Raw genomic sequence first — 26,039 nt, 5'->3', positions numbered from 1 at the left:
CACCGCATCTCTGGAATTTAGCTTATTTGATCATGTTTGGACCAAAGCTGTAATGAGGTCAGGGTCTGACTGCTCCCGGCAGAACCCAAACTGAACATCAGTGAGCTGTGTAAATGCTACATGATAGTACTGTTGATGCCAACTTCCATTACTTTGCTGATGGCTGAGAGTCTGAGAGGGGCTAGATTGGATTTGTACCAAGGGCACAGAATGTACACTTGTGGGGGATGTCAATGCCCATCAGCAAGAGTGGCTTGATGACACCACTACTGACTGAGCTGGCTGAGTCCAGAAGGGCATAACTGGCAGCCTAGGTCTGCAGCAGGTGGTAAGGAAACCAACCAGAGGGAACTTGACCTCACCCTCACCAATCTACCTGTTGTGATAGTATTGTGGAGATGAATATTTCTCCATTGTATTCAGAACAGATCTAGCAGCTTAAAACAGGACATTCATAGGTAATCAGCAGCAGCAGATGCAACAACACTTCCCTATTTTTATACTCTATTCCTTTAGCAATAAATGCCAAAATTCCATTTAGCTTCCTTATAACCTGCTGTACCTGCATAGTAGCTTTCAGCAATTCATGCACGAGGACACCCAGATCCCTCTGCACTGAAGCATTCTGAAGTTTCTCTCCATTTAAATAATAAGTCACCTTTTTTATTCTTCTGACCAAAATGGATAACCTCTCACTTATCCATGTTAAACTCCATCTGCCACATTTTGGCCCATTCACCTAACCTGTCCATATCCATTTGTAAATTTCTTATTTCTTCATTGCAACTTACTTTCCTATTTTTGTGTCATCTGCAAATTTAGCTATAGTGCCTTCTATCCCTGAATCGAAGTCATTAATATAGATTGTAAATAGTTGGGGCCCAAGGACCGAACCCTGTGTCAACCCACTAGTTACAGCTTGCCATCCAGAAAAAGACCCATTTATCCTGACTCTCTGCTTTCTGTTGGTTAGCCAATCCTCTATCCAAGCTAACATATTACCCCTAACTCCGTGTGATCATATCTTGTGTAAGAACCTTTTGTGTGGCACCTTATCAAAGGCCTTCTGGAAGTCCAGATATACTACATCTACAGGATTCCCATTATCCACTTTGCTTGTCACATTTTCAAAGAACTCTAGCAAATTAGTCAAACATGATTTACTCTTCATAAAACCATGCTGACTCTGATGGATTGCATTTTGACTTTCCAAATGCCCCATTACTACTTCCTTAATAATGGATTCCAACAATTTCCCAATGACAGACATTAAACTAACTGATCTATAGTTTCCTACTTTCTGCCTCCCCACCCCCGCCCCACGTTTTTTTGAATAAGGCGAAATATAGCATTTTCCTAATCCCTTGGAACCTTTCCAGAATCCAGGGAATTTTGGAATATTATAGCCAATGCATCCACTATCTCTGCTGCCACTTCCTTTAAGACCCTGGCATGTAGGCCATCAGGTCCTGGGGACTTGTCACCCTTTAGTACCAATAGTTTGCTCAATACTTTTTCTCTCGTGATGGTAATTGTTCTAAGTTCCTCCTTATCTATAACCTCTACACTACCTGTTACTATTGTGGTGGTACTAGTGTCCTCCGCCGTGAAAACAGGTAAAATATTGATTAAGCGTCTCTGCCATTTCTGCGTTCCCCACTATTAACTCCCCAGTCTCATCTTCCAAGGGACCAACATTCACATTAGCTATAAAAACAAAAAAACTGCGGATGCTGGAAATCCAAAACAAAAACAGAATTACCTGGAAAAACTCAGCAGGTCTGGCAGCATCGGCGGAGAAGAAAAGAGTTGACGTTTCGAGTCCTCATGACCCTTCGACAGAAACTCAAGTTCTGTCGAAGGGTCATGAGGACTCGAAACGTCAACTCTTTTCTTCTCCGCCGATGCTGCCAGACCTGCTGAGTTTTTCCAGGTAATTCTGTTTTTGATTCACATTAGCTACCCTCTTTTTATATACTTGTAAAAATTGATAGCAAAAGCTTCTACATTTTGCGCTAGTTTTCTTTCATAATTTACCTTTGCTCTTTTTATTATTTTTTGAGTAACCGTTTGTTGATCTTTAAAAGTTTCCCAATCTTCCAGCCAGCCAATGACCTTTGCAATTTGGTATGCCTTAGTTTTTGCCTTTGTTATCCTTATGTTATGTCATGTGCCACTACTTTCCTTCCAAATAGCCTCTGGTACTTGTTTCCCTAGAACAGTACATGACTTCCCAATGCTCTGATCTATGACTAAACGTATTGTATTCACACAGGCTGCTTCTGAGCAGTCTCTCAGACTGTCTCACCCCATCATTTGCTTTCCCTTAAGCCCCAGTTCCTAGATATATGTAACTGTGCAGCTCAAGAAGGCAGCCCTTCAGCACATTGTTCCTGTGCCAGCTCTTTGGAAGAGCTATTGGATTAGTTTCATACTCTTCCTAACTCAGTGATCCATCAACTTTTGAAAGTTACTATTAAAGTTGCTTCCTCCATCATTTCAGGATATAACTGGTTGTTCTCCAACTATTGACAGCAAGGGTGTCTCCTGCTAGGACATGCAGGAGCATGTTGACATTTTTTAATCATTTACGGGACATGGGCATTGCTGACTGGGCCAGCATTTATTGCCCATCCCTAATTGCACTTGAGAAGGTGGTGGTGGTGAGCTGCTGCCTTGGACCGCTGCAGTCTTGACAGTGATCTGTCTCACTGACTCCACTTATGGAGGCTGCCAACTCTCCCCATTTCTCCTTTTAAGATCCTAATCGTTCACCCTCCCAGCCAAAGCACCTGTGTTCATTTCGCAATGAATTCCTAAATTTACTTGGTTTCTTATGCTTGGGAAATTTGAACCTGGTTTGAACACATTACATGCTGTTTCCCCTCAATTCTCTCTAATCACAATCTGAAGTAATTGTCAGCTTGGCTCAAAGAATACAGTCTCACCTCTGAGTTAGAAAATGATTAGTTTAAGTCTCTCTACCATGATTTGAGCATTTGAAGTAGGTTGACACTTCTTTGCAGCACTGAGAGAGTGGTATACTGTCAAGGCCCAAGCTGGATGTAAGAGACCCCATGCCATCCTTCAAAGAGCAGGGAGTCCTCTTTGTGAACAGGCCAACATGTTTCCCTCAACCAAAACAACCCCCTTTCTCAAAGCTATTGATGCGATATTGGTGTGTGTAAATGGACTGGCATACTTGTCTATGTAACAATTCAAAACTGAATTCATGAGCTGTGAAATGCCTGTGTGTCCACAACACTTCCCTATCTTCCAAATTTTGGCCCATTCACCTAACCTGTCCATATCCATTTGTAAATTTCTTATTCCTTCATTGCAACTTATATTCCTATTTTGGTGTCATCTGCAAATTTAGCTATGGCACCTTCTATCTCCGAATCCAAGTCATTAATATAGATTGTAAATAGTTGGGGCCCAAGGACCGAACCCTGTGGCACCCCATTAGTTACAGCTTGTCATCCAGAAACAGACCCATTTATTCTAACTCTCCGCTTTCTGTTGGTTAGCTAATCCTCTATCCAAGCTAATATATTACCCCTAATGAAGGTGATGCTCAGCTCTCGACCACATGATCTCCACCTTTCGAGCTATTGAGATGTGAAATAGATACCCTCCATCCTTGGCACTATGGTAATGTTCAATACAGGCCCAAATCATCGGATCTCTGCATTGTCAGAGACAGATGTATGTTAGAAGGTGTACCTCAGGACCCTGCAGAAGTCCTGATGATAGACATAAGCAGAAATTGCCCAGAAAGTTTAAACTTTCGATAGGCTAGGTCACTGCCACGAGACCCTCTGGGAATATCTCTAACCCTGACCTTAGGGCAGAGACTTGGGCCAAATACACAGGATTTAGCCAGATGCCTATTATGGAAATGTTAGCTTAATTCCTGGTCTAACAGCAGCACAACTCAACTCAGCATTACAATCGACCTACCCAACTGATTCTACCACCCCCACCCCGACCCCGCATCTGACCTGACTACCCCCCACTGACCCAAGAACATCCCCTCAACCTGCCTACACAGCCACCCATTAAAATGTACCTGATACGGCAGCTACTGCTTAAAAAGGGGACATCTCCTCTCCTTCCCCAGATTCGACTATACTCACTGGACTTATTCTGGAGACATTGCTCGTTCCATTTCTGCTTCAGCCAGAATTGGAAGATCCCAGGAGAAACAGACAGGAAAGTTGGTTCGGGAAAACCTTTGTGGGCAGCGGCCATGTGCCCAGCAATGCCATTGACTGGAAGATAAAGGGCACAATTTTCGGACCACTGTCATATGTGCCTTACTTGACATGGGACTTCAGCAACACCTTATATAATACACAGGATCTCTAGGAATAATCAAGCAAGTTACAGGAAACATTCATATGATAACACACAACCTGAGACACACCCAGAGAACTGTTCATTTTGTTCCACTGCTCCTCCTAACCCAATATTCAAACTCTCCACCTCCAAGAAAAGGAATGTGTAAATGTGCTCTATGTGAAAGGTGGAGGATGGGTTCAAACTCTGATTTGAGTTTCAAATCCTCATTTCACAATGCAGCCTCAAGTTTATTGCGATATCAAAGATATTTCCAGAAATACCGTGTCATGGTTTTGGTCCCTAGTCGAAACCATTCTGAATTAGCAACCAATGGGAACATCGGAATAGTGGCACAGGGAGGAGAGGGGAGAGGGAACCCCGCCTCTCCACTTCTGCTGCAGGGGGCTGCACAGTTCAGTTCAGGACTCAATCTCTGAAGAATTGCATTAGTAGTACACTGACCCCAGAAGGGCCAGATGGCTCCTGGGTCTGTAGGCATGTACTGCACTCCATTTTCCACACAACTCTGCCTTTAAATTTGCAAATTGACTCTAACCCTTCTCAAGGGCAATTCGGGATGGGCAATAAATGCTGGCCATCCAGCAATGCCCACAACCCATGAATGAATATTAAAAAAAAGGCAAAGTTCACATTCACAGTACCTCTGTGGCATTGTCTTTTAGAAGGTTTCCCATCACTGACACAACTTCTTTGCACAGGTCACAAGGGGCACTTTTCTGAAATAAAACAAGGGCATAGTAAGAATCAATGTAGTCTAGAAAAGCAATTAATTCCACAATCAAGGTCAGAAATGCAAAAATCAAGATCAGATTAAACAGGAATATAGAACATCCTTGGACATAACCAGGACCAGCATGAATGAAATGTACAGCAATCATGAAATAAGAGGGCTTTTTCTGAGAATACTTGAAACTGCAATTTATCCTTGGATATAAAATTCCTCTGCAAGACAATTTCCTGTACACAATCCACACCCAGTGCCTCTTCCCTTAGATTCACTCCCTTCTGAAAGTTTTTCCTTATCTCATCACCAAGATCCTCCTCCCGCTGCCTCAAACCATCCCATCCCTGAGCACACCTGCTCTCGGCTCCTGTACTAGCTAATACAATTCCCTGCCCTCACAACCTCTCACACAACACATGCACCATCTTTTCTTCCTGAAAGTGCCATCTCCTCTTGACCCTTGGTGCAACTCCAACCTGGCTTCTGACCCTCTCACAACACCATAGCAGCCCATTTCCAAATAGCTAACATCTTGGTCACCATGGTGTATTAACGACCTGCCTAATCGGATGAACATAAAAACTCTGCTTAAAGGATGAGATTCCAGGATTACCCTTGGCAGGTTGGGATCAAATTCCAGAATTCTATTTAGATGAAAGCTGTGAAATAGTGGCCTTGCTAATGAGATTAATCACTCCTGACTTCGTTCACTCTAGAATTCAATTTGCCTGCAGCGCCGGTTAGAATACTGTGTCCAGTTTTGGGCATCTTATGTGAGGAGGGATGTCAAATCCACAGAGGGGAAAGATTTATAGGGATAAGTGGCTTTATTTAGGAGGAGACTAGAGAAACTGGAATAATCTTCATTTCAGCAGAAATGGTTGTGTGATTTGATAGAGGCGTTCAGCATTAACATGCAAATTAGAAGTTGGCCATTCCTCCATTTGATTAAATCATGGTTAATCTGATTATGGCCTCTACTTTTCTGTCTACCCTCTATACCCTTGGGACTCCCTTGTCTACCAAAAATCTGTCTAACTCTGATTCAATAAATTCAATAACCCACCCTCCACTGCTGTCTGGGAAGAGAAGTCCACAGATTAATGACCCTACGATAGAGAAAAAAATCTCATCTCTGCCTTTAATTTTAAACTGTATCCGCTTGTTCTAGTCTCTCTCACTGGGGGAAATCATCCTCTGAGCATCCACACTGTCAAATTCCCTCAGTATCTTATATGTTTAAGCAAAATCACCTCTCAATCTTACTCCAATGGATACAGGCCCCCACCTCTCCAACCTTTCCTCATAAAATAATTAAGATGGGTCGATGATGAGGTAAGTCGATGAAAAATATTTCAACTAGTGAGCAAGTCAGTAACTGGAGGTCATAAACTTCATGCCCCCAAAAGAGGTTGTAATTGTTTTTATAGAGAATGGATATTGAATGCTCTACCTGTCACAGCAGTGAAAGCTAATCACTAACATCTTGAAGGAGAGTGGATAAATATTTGAAAAACAACTAAATGAAAAATTAAGAGGGTCTGGAAAAAGACCAAAGTAACGGGACTAAAGAGATACTCGTACAGAGAGCTAGTATAAGTGTGATGGACGGATGGGGAAGTGGGTGGGTGAGTGAGTGGGTCGATGAGTGAGTGGCTAATCGGGTTGTGGGGAATAGCAGAGTTGCATTGGGGGGTTGTGCGGTGGTGGTAGTCAGGTCACTTGGGGCGGGTAGTGGTATGTGGCTCCATCAACTTGTCTAACCACCTTTGAAGAGGTCTGGGAACCCTCAAGTCCCTCTGTTCCTGCAACCTCTTTAAAATTCTCCCATTTATTTTATGGTGTTCCTCCTCATCCTACTTACTGAAATTTAGTTGTGTTGAATTTTATCTGCCCTTGGTGTCCACCCACTTTACCAGTTGTCTAGAAGCAATAATTAGGGAAAAGGTTTGTGTTACCTAGGGAAGGCCAGCACAGATTTGTAAAATGCAGATTGTTTTCGTCTAATCTCATTGGATTCTTTTGAGAAGTAACAAAGAAAGTTGATGAAGGCAATGTAGTGGATGTTGTCTGTATGGATTTAAAAAATTGACAAAATACCACATAAGGCAGGTTAACAAAATTCAGGCTCATAGAAGGTGGCTCAGTATCAGCTTTGATTAATAATTGGCGTGAAGACAAAAACAAAGCAGATAGTTATTTTTCAGACTGGAGGATGGTAAACAGTGGTGTTCCCCAAAGGTCAGTGCTAAGACCACTGCTTTTCTTCTCCTCACTCCAGTTGCCTCCCACTCCTGCCCCGTTCAGAAGTGGATTGAAGCTGCCCAGATTCATTTCACATGGAACCCAAAGGAAACTTTCAGCTCACCAATCTGGGCGTGTGAATCCAGTGTCAGTGTCAGTACCCAAAAAAACCACAATCTGTTTAAAAACCCTGAATGGATGTTTAATGCTTTCTACTCAAACTTGGCTCCCCTAAATATCCCAACTGATCATTTCCTTAACACTACCTCAACAACCTAAATAATCAACACATTGCAATTAAAATATACTGACACAGGCCATCCCAGTTAGTAAAAAGCACTGATCGTACCAGATACATTCCACCCTAAGCTGTACTGGCACATTCACAGACATGTAATTACAAGATTCAATTTAGAAGATGAACATTAAGTTGTCATTCATCCCTAGCCATTCAGCTGTGACACAAAGAGCCACACAATATTGTCAAGTGCATGAAGCATTTTAGTCCTAGTAAACTGCAGGGAAAGCTGCCCACCCAGTAGTGTACTGTGTAACATTAATAATTCAGGACTCAAATTATTCCAGCTTCCTGTTACATAAATTGCAACAGAATCAATACAATTTATGTCAATTCCTCTCTGTTCCCCTTCCATTAATAATACTTCTCAAAATCAAATTTCACCAGAACCCATTGCCCGTTACTCAGCAATTCTGCTAATCTCACATACAGGCTGCTCCAAAAGGCTACAATACTTGTGATTGACAGAAATATGAGGCAATTACAAACAATATTCCCACTGACTTACCACAGTTGGCTGTCTCCAGACAGTCTGCTGACAGTGCTTTACAGCTCCACAGCCAGAGGCAGTCTTTACATCTTGACACCAAAAGGTAGGCCCTTCAGCACATCGTTCCTGCCCCAAGAGGGGATTGGCTACAGCTATAACATGGGAAGAAAACAAGCAATTTATAATTCACTTCAGAGGCAATATATAATCAGTAACTAAGGGACATGAAGGGATGAGAAGCATGACATTGTTGTGCTCTTCCACATCCGGAGTACCCGAGAGGTCCAGTTTATGAACATACGAATGAGGAGCAGTAGATCACTTGGCCATTGGAGCCTGCTCCATCATTCAATAAGATCATGGCTGATCTGATTGTAACCTCAACCCCACATCCCAAACCACCTCTGTTAACCTTTCGTACCCTGGCTTATCAAGACTCTATCGAGCTCTGCCTTCAAAATATTCAAAGACTCTGCTTCCACTGCCTTTTGAGGAAGAGACATTCAATGGCATTACCATCACTGAATCCCCCATTATCAACATCTTGGGGGTTACCATGGACCAGCAACTGAACTGGACGAGCCATATAAATACTGTGGCTAATAGAGCAGGTCAGAGGCTCGGAATCCTGTGATGAGTAATTCACCTCCTGACTCCCCAAAGTCTGTCCACCATCTACAAGGCACAAGTCAGGAGTGTGATGGAATACTCTCCACTTGCCTGGATGAGTGCAGCTCCCACAACACTCAAGAACCTTGATACCGTCCAGGGCAAAGCAGCCCGCTTCATTGGCATCCCATCCAAACATTCATCCCTCCACCACCAATGCACAGTAGCAGCAGCGTGTGTACCATCTACAAGATGCACTGCAGGAATTCACCAAGGCTCCTTAGACAGCACCATCTGAACCCACGGCCACTACCATCTAGAAGGACAAGGACAGCAGATAGATGGGAACACCACCATCTGGAAGTTCCCCTCCAAGTCACTCACTATCCTGACTTGGAAATATATTGGCCGTTCCTTCACTGTCACTGGGTCAAAATCCTGGAACTCCCTCCCTAACAGCACTGTGGGTGTACCTCCACCACATGAGCTGCAGTGGCTCAAGAAGACAGCTCACCACCAGCCTCTCGAGAGCAATTAGGGATGGGCAATAAATTCTGGCCTAGCCAGTGAAGCCCACATCCCGTGAATGAATGAAAAAGAGTTCCAAAGACACACTACCCTAAGAAAAAAATTCTCATCCGTCTTAAATGGGCAACCTCTTATTTTTAAACAGTGGCCCCTAGTTCTAGATTCTCCCACAAGAGGAAACATCCTCTCCAACCCCACCCTGTGAAGACCCCTCAGGAGCTTAAATGTATGAATCAAGTCTCCTCTTACTCGTCTAATCTCCAGCAGATATAAGCCTAGCCTGTCCAACCTTCCCTCATAAGACAACGCTCCCATTCCAGTTATTAGTCCAGTAAATCTTCTCTGAACTGCTTCCAAAGCATTTACATTCTTCCTTAAATAAAGGAGGCCGAATACTGTACACAGTACTCCTGCTCTGCAGTCCTGTCACATCCAGTTGTGAATGGCAGTGGACAATTAGACAACTCACTGGAAGAGGCAGCTCCACAAACATCTCCATCCTCAATGATGGGGGAGCCCAGCACATCAATTCAAAAGCATTTGCTACGATCTTAAGCCAGGACTGCCGAGTGGATGATCCATCTCGGCCTCCTTCAGAGGTCCCCAGCATCATAGATGCCAGTCTTCAGCCAATTCAATTCACTCCACGTAATAAAGAAATGGCTGAAGGCACTGGATACTGCAAAGGCTATGGGACCTAACAATATTCCAGAAATAGTGCTCCAGAACTTGCCACACCCCTAGCCAAGCTGTTCCAGTACAGCTACAACACTGGCATCTACCCAGCTATGTGTAAAATTGCCCAGGTATATCCTCTACACAAAAAGCAGGATAAATCCAACCCGACCAATTACCGCCCCATCAATCTACTCTCAAATCATCAGTAAATTAATGGAAGGGGTCGTTGACAGTGCTATCAAGCAACACTTACTCAGCATTTACCTGCTCACCGATGCTCAGTTTGGGTTCTGCCAGGGCCACTTAGCTCCTGACTTCATTACAGCCTTAGTCCAAATATATACAAAAGGAGCTGAACTCCTGAGGGGAGGTGAGAGTGACTGCCTTTGACATCGAGGCCACATTTGACTAAGTGTGGGATCAAGGAGCCCTAGCAAAACTGGAGTCAATGAGAATTTGGGGAAACTCTCCACTGGATGGAGTCATACCTAGCAGAAAGGAAGATGCTTGTGATTGTTGGAGGTCGATCATCTTAGTCCCTCAGCCCAACCATATTCGGCTGCTTCAATGACTTTCTTTCCATCATAAGGTCAGAAGTGGGGGTGTTCGCTGATGATTGTATAATGTTCAGCACCTTTTGTGACTCCTCAGACACTGAAGCAGTCCATGTCCAAATGTAGCAAGACCTGGACAATATCCAGGTTTGGGCTGACAAATGGCAAGTAACATTTGTACCACACAAGTGCAAACAATGACCATCTCCAACAAGAGAGAATCTAACCATCGCCCCTTGACGTTCAATGGCATTAACATCCTTGAATCTCCTACTACCAACATTATGGGGGTTACCATTGACCAGAAACTGAACTGGACTAGGCATATAAATACTGTGGCTACAAGACCAGGTCAGAGGTTAGGAATCCTGTGGCAAGTAACCCACCACCTGACTTCGCAAAGCCTGTCCACCATCTACAAGGCACAAGTCAGGAGTGTGATGGAAGAGATCTGAAGAAGAGTCATACAGACTCAAAATGTTAATTTGACTATGGGCCAAGTGCTGGTAAATGGGATTAGGTAGGAAGATCAGATGTTTCTCATGCGTCGGTGCAGACAATATGGGCTGAAGGGCCTCTTCTGCATTGTGATTCTGTTTCTCACTCCACAGATGCTGTTAGACCTGCTGAGTTTTCCAGCATTTTCTATTGTTGTTTCAGGTTCCCAGCATCCGCAGTATTTTGCTTTTATCTTAATGTGATGGAATACTCCCTACTTGCCTGGATGAGTGCAGCTTCCACAACACTCAAGAAGCTCGACACCATCCAGAGTAAAGCAGCTTGCTCAACTGGCACCACATCCACAAACATTTACTCCCTCCACCGCCGATGCACAATGGCAGAAGTGTGTACCATCTACATATATACTGCTGTTCCTTCATTGTCGCTAGGTCAAAATCCTGGAACTCCCTCCCTAACAGCACCGTGGATGTACCTACACCACAGGGACTACAGCAGTTGAAGAAGGAAGCGCATCAGCACCTTCTCAAGGGCAACTAATGATGGCCAATAAATACTGGCCTAGCCAGCCACACCCACTGCCCATAAATTATTTTGAAAAACTCCATATCGGACAATCACTTGCATTTTTACAAAGCCTTTAAGAGAAAACTGTTCCACAGTGCTACACAGAGGAATTAATCAGGTGAAAATGAACACGGAGAATAGATAAAGTCTCAGGAAAGGGGACCAAAAGGTTGATCAAATGCTAGTCTTTAAGGAGGGTCTTTGAGGTGAGGAGGCTACAGAGAGTTCTAGACATGTTTACAATTTTACCGATCAGTAAGTGGGAAAAAGTAGCAGAGCACTGAGTTCTGAAATAGTGCATGGGTGAGTTCCTTGTAGTTAGCAGTAAACCTGTTCAGGACAAAGGATAATTGTGGGGATGTGGAACTGAAAGCTGAAGTGAGGTAGTGATTTGGAGTTGTCAGCACTGCAATCAGACTGCAGTCAGTCACATGGCTGAGGCTGGCTATTCACATGATTAAATAGCACAACGTAACTGATCACAGGACCAGATTAGGCACCAAGCTTCAATCCACTTGCATGTGTTTTTAACCCGCTCCACTTCCTCCTTACTTCCAGAAATGAAACTGGAGAGTGGCTTCAATTCTTATTAGCAGCTCCACTCCCTTCCCCTACCCCCTGCCAAAAAACCAAGTGTGGTTTAGGGCCCTTTGTCAACCAGGCATCAGCTTCAGGGCCTGACCAAAACTCAGATTAATACTCTTAGTTGTCCCAAACTTGACTTCTCCAACCCTCTCTTTACAACCTCCCAACTTTCATAAACTCCAATTTGTCCAAAATTGAACTGATTCAATCTTATTCTGCTCACCAATCACTTTATCCTCAGTGAAAGTGATGATTCCCCCAAACACTAATTCAAAACATAGGCTCTCTCTTCAAAACCTCCCAGCCTCTCCCTGCCAACCCTCCCCCAACCTCAGCCTCCCTCTTCCTCCAGCCTTTGCCTACACTCCTCTCCCCGCCACCTCCAGAGGCAAGACTAGTAATCCTGAGCCCCAGGTTAATGCTCTGGGGTTCATAGGTTCAAATCCCACAATGGTACCTGGTGGGATTTAAATTCAATTAATAAATTCTTGAATACAAAACTAGTCTCAGTAATGGTGGCCATGAAACTATCACTGGTCGCTGTAAAAACCCATCTGGTTCACTAATGTCCTTTCGGGAAGGAAATCTGCTGTCTTTACCTGGTCTGGCCTACATGTGACTTCAGACCCAAAGCAATGTGGTTGACTCTTAACTGCCCTCTGAAATTGCCTAGTGTCTTGCTAAGTTCAAGTGCAATTAGGGATGGACAAATGTTGGCATTGCCAGTGACACCCACAAAAGAATAAAAACAGCACCAAATGTTCTCAGGAACGTCATTTGGAAAGTGAAAAGAGGAATGGGCGCTTCATGTTTCGCAATCAAGTATAACCACATCACACTGCAATGAAGAGTTAGCTCAGGATTTCGGGGGGGGCGGGGGGAGAAAGAGAGAGAGAGAGAGAGAGAGAGAGGAGGCAGGGTCTGAGGCCAGGTTTCCTGATTCAGAGTATGTAATGGAAAGCCCTGCAATAGAATAGGTGCCATAACATTAATATCCAGCTATCAACATAATGATTATTGAAGTAAAAGCAAGAAACTGCGGATGCTGGAAATCAAAGACAAAAATACCTGGAAAAACTCAGCAGCTCTGGCAGCATCTGTGGAAGGGAAGCACAGTTAACATTTCGAGTCAACATGACTCTTCAACAAAATTATTCAATTATTATTGAAATTTGGCTGGACTTTGGATGAATAAAGTTAAACAAAAAGTGTCTTATGAGTTTCTTGAATCTATTCATGTGTCATCAAATTCTCTCAACAATGCTAATATTTGTTGTTCAGTGAAAAGAGCAAAGTTTACACAGCAAATCTCAATACTGATAACTGACCACAATACCAACCTATTTCACAATCTGCATCAAGTCAACTCATCTCCGAGGTGGTGACAGTAGGGGAAAAGGTCAACGCTACAACCACTATTGGATAAAAATTATAGAATGATGCAGCACTGAAAGAGACCCTTCAGCCCATTGTGCCTGTGCTAGTAAAGGAGGGACGTCAGCTACAGTGCAACAGTGCAATCCGTAGAGTTCTGCTAGAACCATCCCAGAAGGATGCAGAGGACAATATTATTGTTGGGGTTTGTGATGCCCTTCAAAGTCAATCAGCCTGCCAAAACTCTAGCTACAGTAACATGTGAAGAGTGATCACTTGGGGTCAAGGTTTTGAGGGCTGCCAATATGGCTAAAGTCAACAGCCTCACTGTGGGGACAAAGTGAAGCAAAGGAAAGCACACAGTTCTGGTGAAGCAAGCAGTCCATTAGATCAGTGAAAGCACTTGGGAAGTCTGAAGATCAATATCTAGATCCCTTGATGAATCATCAACCCTCAATTCTCATGGCCCTCAAACTCTATGGCTTGGATTGGAACACAAGAATCTAAGAACTAGGAGCAGGACTGGGCAATTCAGCCCCTCGAGCCTGCCCTGCCATTCAATACGATCGTGGCTGATCTCATTTCGCCCTCTCCCCATAACCTTTCAACACATTACTAATTAAAAATCTGTCTATCTCCTCAAATTTATTCCACTGTACTCTGAGGTAGTGAAGTCTACAGATTCACAACCCTCTGAGAAAAGTAATTCCTCATCTCTGATTTAAATCTACCACCCCTATGGCCTCTCATTCTAGAATGCCCCACAAGGGGAAACACATCCGCTCCACGTCTACTTTGTCTATCCCCTTTAGCATCTTATATACCTCAATTAGATCTCCTCTCAACCTTCTAAATACTAGTGAGCATAGGCCTAACTGCTCAATCTCTCCTCATAAGACAAACCAGATGGATTGTTTGCGAGGCTGCTGAAGGAAGTCAGGGAGGAGATAGCAGATGCTCTGAGGATGATTTTCCAATCTTCACCAGATACAGGGGAGGTACCGGAGGACTGGAGAAATGCAAACATAGTTCCATTGTTTAAAAAGGGATCAAAGGAAATGCCAAACAATTATGGGCCAGTTAGTCTTACATTGGTGGAGAAGAGCAAATTTGAAGTTGAGTCCTCATGACCCTTCAACAGAACTAAGTAGAAATAGGAAAGGGGTGAAATATAAGCTGGTTTGGGAGTGGGGGTGGTGTTGTTGGGACAAGCAAGCAGTGACAGGAGGAGATAACCAAAAGATGTCACAGACAAAAGAACAAAGAGGTGTTGAAGGTGGTGATATTATCTAAATGAATGTGCTAATTAAGAGTGGAGAGCAGGACAAGAAAGGTAGCTCTAGTGGGGGTCGGGTGAAATAAACCATGGATGGAATATATTTAAAAATAATGGAAATAGGTGGGAAAAGAAAAGGTGGGGGTTGAGGACTACGGCACCTCCCCACGCAAACGCAAAATATGCAACACCTGCCCCTTCACTTCCTCTCTCCTCACCGTCCAAGGGCCCAAACACTCCTTTCAAGTGAAGCAGCATTTCACTTGCATTTCCCTCAACTTAGTCTACTGCATTCATTGCTCCCAATGCGGTCTCCTCTACACTGGAGGCACCAAACGCACACTGGGCAACCGCTTTGCGGAACACCTTCAGTCTGTCCGCAAGCATTACCCAAACCTCCCTGTCGCTTGCCATTTTAACACTCCACTCTGCTCTCTTGCCCACATGTCTGTCCTTGGCCTGCTGCATTGTTCCAGTGAAGCTCAACTCAAACTGGAGGAACAGCACCTCATCTTCCGACTAGGCACTTTACAGCCTTCCGGACGGAATATTGAGTTCAACAACTTTAGATCTTGAACTCCCTCCTCCATCCCCACCCACTTTCTGTTTCTCCCCCCTCCCTTTTGTTTTTCCCAATAATTTATTTAGATTTTTCTTTTCCCACCTATTTCCAATATTTTTAAATGTATTCCACCCATCGTTTATTTCACCCCACCCCCAATAGAGCTACCTTGCATGCCCTGCTCTCCATTCTCAATTAGCACATTCTTTTGGATATCACCATCTTCAACACCTCTTTGTTCTTTTGCCTGTGACAACTTTTGGTTATCTCCTCCTATCACTGGATGCTTGTCCCAACAACCCCACCGCCACCTCAAACCAGCTTCTATTTCACCCCTTTCCTATTTCTACTTAGTTCTGTTGAAGAGTCATGAGGACTCGAAACGTCAACTTTGCTCTTCTCCGCCGATGATGCCAGACCTGCTGAGTTTTTCCAGGTATTTCTGTTTTTGTTTTGGATTTCCAGCATCCGCAATTTTTTGTTTTTAGTCTTACATCAGTGGTGAGCAAATTAGTAGAATCAATCCTGAGAGATAGGATTAACTGTCATGTGGAAAGGCATGGACTAGTCAGGGATGGTCAGCGTGGATTTGTTAAAGGAAGGTCTTGCCTCACAAATTTGATTGAATCCTTTGAGGAAGTGACAAGAAGGGTTGATGAAGGTAGTGCAGTGGATGTTGTGTACATGGATTTTAGCAAGGCATTTGACAAGGTCCCACATGGCAGATTGGTCAGGAAAGTAAAAGCCCATGGGATTCAGGGTAATGTGGCAAACTGGATAAAAGGTTGGCTTTGTAACAGGAAACAAAGGGTAATGGTCGATGGATGCCCTTGTGAATGGAAAGTTGTCTCAAGTGGTGTTCCACAGGGCTCGGTGTTGGGACCATTGCTGTTTGTGTTATATATTAACAATTTACACGTGAATGTGGGGGGGCACGATTGGGAAATTTGCAGATGACACAAAGATTGGCCGAGTAGTGGATAGTGCAAAGGATAGTCATAATCTCCAAAACGATATAGATGGGTTGGTGGAGGGGCGGTAAAGTGGCAGATGGATTTTAACATAGAGAAGTGTGAGGTCATACATTTAGGGAGGTCAAACAGTTACAGGGATTACACAATAAATAGGACTATACTAAGGGGGGTAGATGAAGTGAGAGATCAGGGACACAGGTCCCTGAAGGCAACAGTTCAAGCAGACAAGGTTGTAAAGAAGGCATATGGAATGCTCTCCTTCATTGGCAGAGGTATAGAAAATAAAAGTAAGGATATAATGTTGGAATTGTATAAAACACTGGTGAGGCCACAACTGGAGTATTGTGTGCAGTTCTGGTCACCACATTACAGGAAGGATGTAATAGCTCTGGAGAGAGTGCAGAGGAGGTTTACAAGAATGTTGCCAGTGTTAGAAAAGTGTAGCTACGAGGAGAGAATGATTGGGGATATTTTCCTTAGAACAAAGAAGGCTGAGAGGTGACTTGATTGAGGTGTACAAAATTATGAGGGCAATAGAGTGGACAGGATAAAATTGTTTCCCTTGGTGGAGAATTCTAGAACCAGGGGACATAGATTCAAGATAAGTGGCAGAAGGTGTAGGGGGGACATGAGGAAGAACATTCTTACGCTGAGGGTAGTGGGTGTCTGGAATTCGATGCTCAAGTTGGTGGTAGAGGCAGAAACTCTAAACTCTTTTAAAAAGTACCTGGATCTGCACCTTAAGCTGCAGGGCTATGGGCCAGGTGCAGGAATGTGGGATTAAAAAGGGCACCAGGGTGTCCTCGGGCTGGCATGGACAAGATGGGCCAAACAGCCTCCTTCTGTGCTTTAACTTTTCTATGGTTCTAAGCCCCGCATCTCTGGAATCAATCTAGTGAACCTCCTCTGAACCGCCTCCAATGCAACTACATCCTTCCTCAAGTAAGGGGACCAAAACTCTGCACAGTACTCCAAGTGTGGTCTCACCAATGCCTTGTACAGTTGCAACAACACTTCCCTATTTTTATACTCTATTCCTTTAGCAATAAATGCCAAAATTCCATTTGCTTTCCTTGTTACCTGCTGTACCTGCATAGTAGCTTTCAGCAATTCATGCACGGTGACATCCAGATCCCTCTGCACTGAAGCATTCTGAAGTTTCTCTCCATTTAAATAAGTCGCCTTTTTATTCTTACGACCAAAATGGATAACCTCTCACTTATCACATTAAACTCCAAATTTTGGCCCATTCACCTAACCGGTCCATATCCATTTGTAAATTCCTTATTTCTTCATTGCAACTTACTTTCCCACCTATTTTGGTGTCAACTGCAAACTTAGCTACAGTACCTTCAATCCCAGGACCTGAATCATTAATGTAAATTGTAAATAGTTGGGGCCCAAGGACCGAACCTTGTGACACCCCACTAGTTACAGCTTGCCATCCAGAAAAAGACCCATTTATCCCAACTCTTTCTTTTGGTTAGCCAAGCTAATATATTACCCCTAACTCCGTGTGATCATATCTTGTGTAAGAACCTTTTGTGTGGCACCTTATCAAAGGCCTTCTGGAAGTCCAGATATACTACATCTACAGGATCCCCATTATCCACTTTGCTTGTCACATCTTCAAAGAACTCTAGCAAAATAGTCAAACACGATTTACTCTTCATAAAACCATGCTGACTTTGATGGATTGCATTTTGACTTTCCAAATGCCCCATTACTACTTCCTTAATAATGGATTCCAACAATTTCCCAATGACAGACGTTAAACTAACTGATCTATAGTTTCCGACTTTCTGCCTCCATCCATTTTTGAATAAGGGTCTTTTATTAGCATTTTTCCAATCCACTGGAACCTTTCCAGAACCCAGGGAATTTTGGAATATTATAGCCAATGCATCCACTATCTCCGCTGCCACTTCCTTTAAGACTCTGGGGTGTAGGCCATCAGGTCCTGGGGACTTGTCATCCTTTAATCCCAATAGTTTGCTGTGTACTTTGTCTCTCGGTGCTCATTGTCAGCTGGTGACCTGTGCTAAAAATTCACTCTGCCCAGACATTAGGCTGGTATAAATAAGGTGGTAGGAAATAGGAGTTGGCCATTTTGGCCCATCAAGTCTGCTCCGCCATTCAAAAAGATCATGGCTGATCTGATTGTGGCCATAATCCACTTCTCGGTTTCTCCTCTATAATCCTCAACTCCCTTGTAGATCAACAATCTAACTCAGCCTTGAATACACTCAATAATCCAGCCCCTGCTACTCTCTGGGGAACAGAACTTTAAAGATTAACGATGCTGAGGGAAAAAAAAAATCCTCCTCATCCCCATTTTAAATGGGAGGCCCCTTATTTTGAAACTATGCCCCCTAATTCTAGATTCCCCCACGAGGGGAAACATTCTCTTAGCATCTACCATCAAGCCCCCTCAGAACCTTATATGTTTCAATAAGATCACCTCTCATTCTTCTAAACTCCAAAAGTAAAGACCCAACCTGCTGAACCTTTCCTTAACCTTGTAAGATAAACCCTTTTATCCCAGGAATCAGCCTAGTGAACCTTTGCTGAAAGCCCCGAAAGCAAGTATATCCCTCCTTAAATAAGAGGGCCAAAATGGTACTGTGTGATCTCACCAATGCCCTGCAAAGTTATAACAAGACTTCTCTCCTTTTGTGCTCCAGCCCCCTTGTAATAAAGACCAACATCCCATTTGCATTCCCAATTATTTGCTATGCCTGCATGCTAATTTATGATACTTGTACAAGGATACCCGGATCCCTCTATACCGCAGTATTCCGCAATCTCTCTGAATTTAAATAAAGTATTATTTTTCTATTCTTCCCAATAAAGTGGACAACTTCACATTTTCCCACATTGTACTCCATCTGCTAAATTTTTGCTCACTCACTTAATCCATCTATATCCCCTAGCAGGCTCTGCTACCTATCTTGGTAACAGCAGCAATTTTGGCTGTAATACAATCGGTACCTTCGCCCGAGTCATCAATATAGATCACAAATAGTCGAGGACCCAGCACTGATCTCTGTGGCACTCCACTAGTTAAGTTTGCAAAACTGGAAAGGACATTTTTCCTTACTCCCTGTTAGTTAGTCAATGGTAATATGCTTCCTCCAACACCATGAGTTCTTTTATGTAGCACCTCATCAAATGTCTTTTGGAAACCCAACTACACCACATCTACTAGTTCCCCTTTATTTATCTGGTTTGTTACATCCTCAAAGAACAATATTTTCAAACATGATTTCCCTTCCATAAAACCATGTTGGCTCAGTCTGATTCTATTATGATTTTCTAAAGGTCCTGTGACTAGTGACTTAATAATAGATTGCAGCAACTTCCCAATGACAGATGTTAGGCTAACTGGCCTATACTTTCTTGCTTTCTGTCTCACTCATTTCTTGAACAGGCCAGAATCCATTGCCAGGATGGGGGCACTCATGGTAACAATTTCAACAGTTTCAAACTGACAAGATCTAAGTAACCCACTTGCAATAACTTTAAGCAGAGCACCAAATCCCTCACTGCTGCTCTTGTCTAACTTCCTGCTCAACAATCAGGTCTTTGAAGTAGCAAGTAATCAGTTTACAGAGAGCTGGATTTCCTAACACAACTGCTTAAATTCACTATAATGAGTTATTCAGATCTTGTTGTCAATAGAATCAGCTGACAGCATGAAGTGCTGCAGCCTTATACTGAGCCAATTCCAGGGACTGGCACCAGCCACCCACAGTGAGGAAACTCTCACTGAATCCCTTTGCAGGAATTTTGGATGGCAGGTGCAGGTATTCTGTGGAACAGCAGGGCAAGGGGGACAGGACAAAAACAAAAATACCTGGAAAAACTCAGCAGGTCTGACAGCATCTGTGGCGAGGGATACAGCTGACGTTGAGTCCGTATGACCCTTCATCAGAACCAAGACATATAGAAAATATTGATTCCCAGCATCTGCAGCATTTTGCTTTTACCTGAGGGGGACAGGAGGTTGTCCCTGGCATTTACCTGCATATTATGCACCAGATACACTACTTAATTAATACATTAGCTCAGGACACAAGCTGCCAAACAATGCAATCCAAATGTTCCAAAGCTGGACGATCAAGGAGGTAGGTCAAGAAAAGGCAGGTAGGGAAGTGGAGAGCAGCCCTTGGGGGGGAGGGGGGGGGGGTGAGAGGGGGGGAGGGGGAGGGAGAGGGAGGGAGAGAGAGGGGGAGGAGGGGGGGGGGCAGAGGAGGGGGGGGGGGGGGGCAGAGGAGGGGGGGGGGGCAGAGGAGGGGGGGGGCAGAGGAGGGGGGGGGCAGAGGAGGGGGGGGGGGGCAGAGGAGGGGGGGGGGGGGCAGAGGAGGGGGGGGGGGCAGAGGAGGGGGGGGGGGCAGAGGAGGGGGGGGGGGGCAGAGGAGGGGGGGGGGGCAGAGGAGGGGGGGGGGGGCAGAGGAGGGGGGGGGGGCAGAGGAGGGGGGGGGGGCAGAGGAGGGGGGGGGGGCAGAGGAGGGGGGGGGGGCAGAGGAGGGGGGGGGGGGCAGAGGAGGGGGGGGGGGGCAGAGGAGGGGGGGGGGCAGAGGAGGGGGGGGGGCAGAGGAGGGGGGGGGGCAGAGGAGGGGGGGGGGGCAGAGGAGGGGGGGGGGCAGAGGAGGGGGGGGGGCAGAGGAGGGGGGGGGGCAGAGGAGGGGGGGGGGGCAGAGGAGGGGGGGGGGCAGAGGAGGGGGGGGGGGCAGAGGAGGGGGGGGGGGCAGAGGAGGGGGGGGGGGCAGAGGAGGGGGGGGGGGCAGAGGAGGGGGGGGGGGCAGAGGAGGGGGGGGGGGCAGAGGAGGGGGGGGGGGGCAGAGGAGGGGGGGGGGCAGAGGAGGGGGGGGGGCAGAGGAGGGGGGGGGGCAGAGGAGGGGGGGGGGCAGAGGAGGGGGGGGGGCAGAGGAGGGGGGGGGGGCAGAGGAGGGGGGGGGGCAGAGGAGGGGGGGGGGCAGAGGAGGGGGGGGGGCAGAGGAGGGGGGGGGGCAGAGGAGGGGGGGGGCAGAGGAGGGGGGGGGGCAGAGGAGGGGGGGGGGCAGAGGAGGGGGGGGGGGCAGAGGAGGGGGGGGGGGCAGAGGAGGGGGGGGGCAGAGGAGGGGGGGGGCAGGGGGGGGGGGGGGCGGCAGAGGGGGGGGGGGGGCGGCAGAGGGGGGGGGGGGCGGCAGAGGGGGGGGGGGGGCGGCAGAGGAGGGGGGGGGGCAGAGGAGGGGGGGGGGGCAGAGGAGGGGGGGGGGCAGAGGAGGGGGGGGGCAGAGGAGGGGGGGGGGGGCAGAGGAGGGGGGGGGGCAGAGGAGGGGGGGGCAGAGGAGGGGGGGGGGCAGAGGAGGGGGGGGGGCAGAGGAGGGGGGGGGGCAGAGGAGGGGGGGGGCAGAGGAGAGGGAGGGGGGGGCAGAGGAGAGGGAGGGGGGGCAGAGGAGAGGGAGGGGGGGGCAGAGGAGAGGGAGGGGGGGCAGAGGAGAGGGAGGGGGGGGCAGAGGAGAGGGAGGGGGGGGCAGAGGAGAGGGAGGGGGGGGCAGAGGAGAGGGAGGGGGGGGCAGAGGAGAGGGAGGGGGGGGCAGAGGAGAGGGAGGGGGGGGCAGAGGAGAGGGAGGGGGGGGCAGAGGAGAGGGAGGGGGGGCAGAGGAGAGGGAGGGGGGGGCAGAGGAGAGGGAGGGGGGGGCAGAGGAGAGGGAGGGGGGGGCAGAGGAGAGGGAGGGGGGGGCAGAGGAGAGGGAGGGGGGGGCAGAGGAGAGGGAGGGGGGGGCAGAGGAGAGGGAGGGGGGGGCAGAGGAGAGGGAGGGGGGGGCAGAGGAGAGGGAGGGGGGGGCAGAGGAGAGGGAGGGGGGGGCAGAGGAGAGGGAGGGGGGGGCAGAGGAGAGGGAGGGGGGGGCAGAGGAGAGGGAGGGGGGGGCAGAGGAGAGGGAGGGGGGGCAGAGGAGAGGGAGGGGGGGGCAGAGGAGAGGGAGGGGGGGCAGAGGAGAGGGAGGGGGGGCAGAGGAGAGGGAGGGGGGGGCAGAGGAGAGGGAGGGGGGGGCAGAGGAGAGGGAGGGGGGGGCAGAGGAGAGGGAGGGGGGGGCAGAGGAGAGGGAGGGGGGGGCAGAGGAGAGGGAGGGGGGGGCAGAGGAGAGGGAGGGGGGGGCAGAGGAGAGGGAGGGGGGGGCAGAGGAGAGGGAGGGGGGGGCAGAGGAGAGGGAGGGGGGGGCAGAGGAGAGGGAGGGGGGGGCAGAGGAGAGGGAGGGGGGGGCAGAGGAGAGGGAGGGGGGGGCAGAGGAGAGGGAGGGGGGGGCAGAGGAGAGGGAGGGGGGGGCAGAGGAGAGGGAGGGGGGGGCAGAGGAGAGGGGGGGGGGCAGAGGAGAGGGAGGGGGGGGCAGAGGAGAGGGAGGGGGGGGCAGAGGAGAGGGAGGGGGGGGCAGAGGAGAGGGAGGGGGGGGCAGAGGAGAGGGAGGGGGGGACCCCCCCGGGGTCCAGCCTCCTCCCCGGGAGCAGAGTCAGTAATCGCCCTGCCGGAGGGCACTGGGGGCTGGGCGCCTCCTCCCCGGGGTGGCCGCCACCCGAGACTCGCTCCCTGCCCGCGGCCCATCATCCCCCCTCCCCGGAGCCCCTCCCCGAGAGGAGGTGCGCGCGCCCCGGGGACGGTGTGTGGGGGGGAGCGCCGCGGCTCCTACCTGCACCCAGACAAACCGCTGCGATTAGAAACGCGACCATCTTCATCCTGCCGCTCCTCACAATGTCTGCGCCCAGCGGCCGACAAAACACCAGAGTATCCGAAAACAGCCCCGCCTCCAGGCCGGGAGGGCCAATTACACCAACACACACCGCGGGGTCGGGGCTGGAGGACCCGAAAACAGCCCCGCCTCCAGGCCGGGAGGGCCAATTACACCAACACACACCGCGGGGGGGCGGGGCTGGAGGATCCGAAAACAGCCCCGCCTCCAGGCCGGGAGGGCCAATTACACCAACACCATTGAAAAAGTCTGGAAACCTGAGAGGTTTGAGCATGTGACAAGGTGGGGTAGATGGAGACAATTAAATAATAAAATATCTCACTTTACACAAGCCAAAGGCAGTGTTAATGTGTATGGTAAAGACATGAAAAATGTGTCCGGATGAGGTGAAGGTATAAAGAAAACAAAAGCAAACCAATAAATAAATAAATAAACAAAATGGGGACATGGGCTCTGATCTGAAATTGTCAAACTCAATGTTGGGTCCAGAAAGCTGGTGGGTGCCCAGTCCAGGGAGGAGGAGCCGTCCCTCGAGCTTGCATTGAACTTCATTGGAACATTATAGTTGGAAGGAGGAGAGAAAGGTCAGAGTGTGGGCCAGGTGGAGAATTACAATGTAGTCAGCCTGCGAGCGAGGCCCCGGAACAAGCAACAGGAAACTCAGGGTCACGCCTCAACCTGCTGAGTGTTTCCAGCATTCCCCATTCCTATTACACCAACACCAAGACTTGGGGAATGGGGATGGAGAATCCTAGCACACCATCACCCGTCCCCCCCGCCCCCCCCCACCAACCCAGCCCAGGAGGGGTATGTACTGTGAAATGTGCTGCCTCCTGGGTGCAAAATGAATACAATGCATTTCTGCAGTGCTTTCATGACCATGGGATGAAACAAAACATTTTGCAGTCAGTGAAGTACTTTCAAAGTGTCGTCATGGGGTAACGTAGGACGCAGGGAACAGACAGAATAAAAAGCTGAAAATTTCAAGAAGTTTTAGAAATCACCACCCGAAACTCAACCAAAACATTTACACTTGGAGTATTTGACCTTGTGCTCAGTTTCAAGTCCCATATCACACAAGGACTAACATTTACGCTGCCATGACAGTATTAATTATCTGATCATCATCTCATCGCTGCTTATAGGATTTTTCTGCCTGCAAATTATCCACCATAAATTTTCTCAACTGAGGGTCTGGGGATCCTTGGGAGTTGGAACTCTGGAACAAAATGTGACCAACTGGAGTGCCCTAAAAGACTTCTTTATTCCTTTCATGGGACATGAGTGTAACTGGCGAGACCAGCAGTTGGTGGTGAGCTGCCTTCTTGAACCACCGCAGTCCAACCTTTGTACCACCCACAGTTTTGTTAGGGAGGAAGCCCCAGGACTTTGACCCAGAGACAGTGAAGGAACCACAATATGTTTCCCAGTTTAATTACATTCAACTTCTGTACTGCTAAATGACTGACTTTATCAGAATCGAGACGGGGAGTAGTCATTTCAAGGCAGAGAAAGGCAAGAGTTCTGACTGTGTGTTCAGGAGAATTCTCTACAGCAGTACGCTTCCAGTCCAACAAGAAAGAGTGACACTGCTACTACTGGTTCATGAGAATGAAATGGTCCAATTGGATCAAGTGCCAGTAGGGATCATTTCAAGGACATTGACCATTGTATCTGGGGTATAGGTTGGCCATGGAAGAGAACAAAGCACAATGCAGAGTAAGAATAATTAACTCAGAGTAATTAATAATTATCCCAACTTCAATGGGGTAAGAATGGATCTAGACCAGATTGTTTTATTTGTTTATGTGGTGTGGGCATCTCTGGCTGGGCCAGCATTTGTTGCTCATCTCTAATTGCCCTTGAGAAGGCGATGGTGAACTGGCTACTTGAACCGCTGCAGTCCATGTGGTGTAGGAACACACAGTGCTGTTAGGGAGTTCCTGGATTTTGACCCAGCCATGGTGAAAGAACGGCGATATAGTTCCAAATCAGGATGATGTGTGGCTTGGAGGCAAACTTGCAGCTGGTGTTCCCATGCACCTGCTGCCCTTGTCCTTCTAGATGGTAGAGGTCATGGGTTTGGAAGGTGCTGTTCGAAGGACCCTTGGCAAGTCGCTGCAGTGCATCTTTAAGATGGTACACACTGCTGCCACTGTGCGTTAGTGGTAGAGGGAGTGAATGTTTAAGGTGGATGGGATGCCATTCAAGTGGACTGCTTTGTCCTGGTTGGTGTCGAGCTTCTTGAGTGTTGTGGGTGCTACACTTATTCAGTTCCATCACACGCCTGACTTGTACCTTGTAGATGGTGGTCAGGTTTTGGGGGCTCAGGAGGTGAGTTACTCCCCAGAGGTTTCCCAGCCTCTGACCTGCTTTTGTAACCATAGTATTTATATGGATAGTCCAGTTAACTTTTTGGTCAATGGTAACCCCCAGGATATCGATAGTGGGGGATTCAGTAATGGCAATGCCATTGAATGTCAAGGGGCAATGATTGGATTCTCTCTTGCTGGAGATGGTCATTGCCTGGCACTTGTGTGGCATGAATGTTACTTGCCACTTGTCAGCCCAAGTCTGGATATTGTCCAGGTCTTGCTGCATTTGGACATAGACTGCTTCAATATCTGAGGAGTCACGAATGATGCTGAACATTGTGCAATCATCAGTGAACATCCCCACTACTAACCTTATGATGGAAAGAAGGTCATTGATAGTTGGGTCAAGGACACTACCCTGAGGAACTCCAGCAGTGATATCATAGGACTGAGCTGATTAAGAAGCATCGTCCTTTGCGCTAGGTATGACTCTAACCAGTGGAGAGTTTTCCCCTGATTCCCATTGACTCCAGTTTTGCTCGGGCTCCTTGATGTCACACTTAGTCAAATGCTAACTCAATGTCAAGGGCAATCACTCTCACCTCACCTTGGGAGTTCAGCTCTTTTGTCCATGTTTGAACCAAGGCTGTAATGAGGTCATGAGCTGAGTGGCCCTGGCAGAACACAAACTGAGCATCAGTGAGCA

General features: G+C 47.5%; 1 protein-coding gene across 2 annotated transcripts in view; it reads right to left on the bottom strand.

The window, feature by feature from the left end:
• LOC121270771 (prosaposin) overlaps positions 1 to 23,115 on the bottom strand; it is a 66,578-nt gene extending 43,463 nt beyond the window's left edge. For both annotated transcript variants that reach the window (XM_041176199.1, XM_041176200.1), the window contains exons 1-3: positions 22,959 to 23,115; positions 8,140 to 8,273; positions 5,007 to 5,081 (exon numbers count right to left, since the gene is read on the bottom strand). In XM_041176199.1, coding sequence (XP_041032133.1) covers positions 5,007 to 5,081; positions 8,140 to 8,273; positions 22,959 to 23,004 — 255 coding nt within the window. In that variant the 5' untranslated portion in view covers positions 23,005 to 23,115. The remainder of the gene's footprint in view (positions 1 to 5,006; positions 5,082 to 8,139; positions 8,274 to 22,958) is intronic.
• Positions 23,116 to 26,039: the final 2,924 nt, after the last annotated feature.

Source organism: Carcharodon carcharias, chromosome 28 (genome assembly GCF_017639515.1).
Source record: "Carcharodon carcharias isolate sCarCar2 chromosome 28, sCarCar2.pri, whole genome shotgun sequence".
Taxonomy (NCBI): Eukaryota; Metazoa; Chordata; class Chondrichthyes; order Lamniformes; family Lamnidae; genus Carcharodon; species Carcharodon carcharias.
Note: the sequence above shows the minus strand (reverse complement) of the source record. Positions and strands in the feature narration are given on the sequence as shown.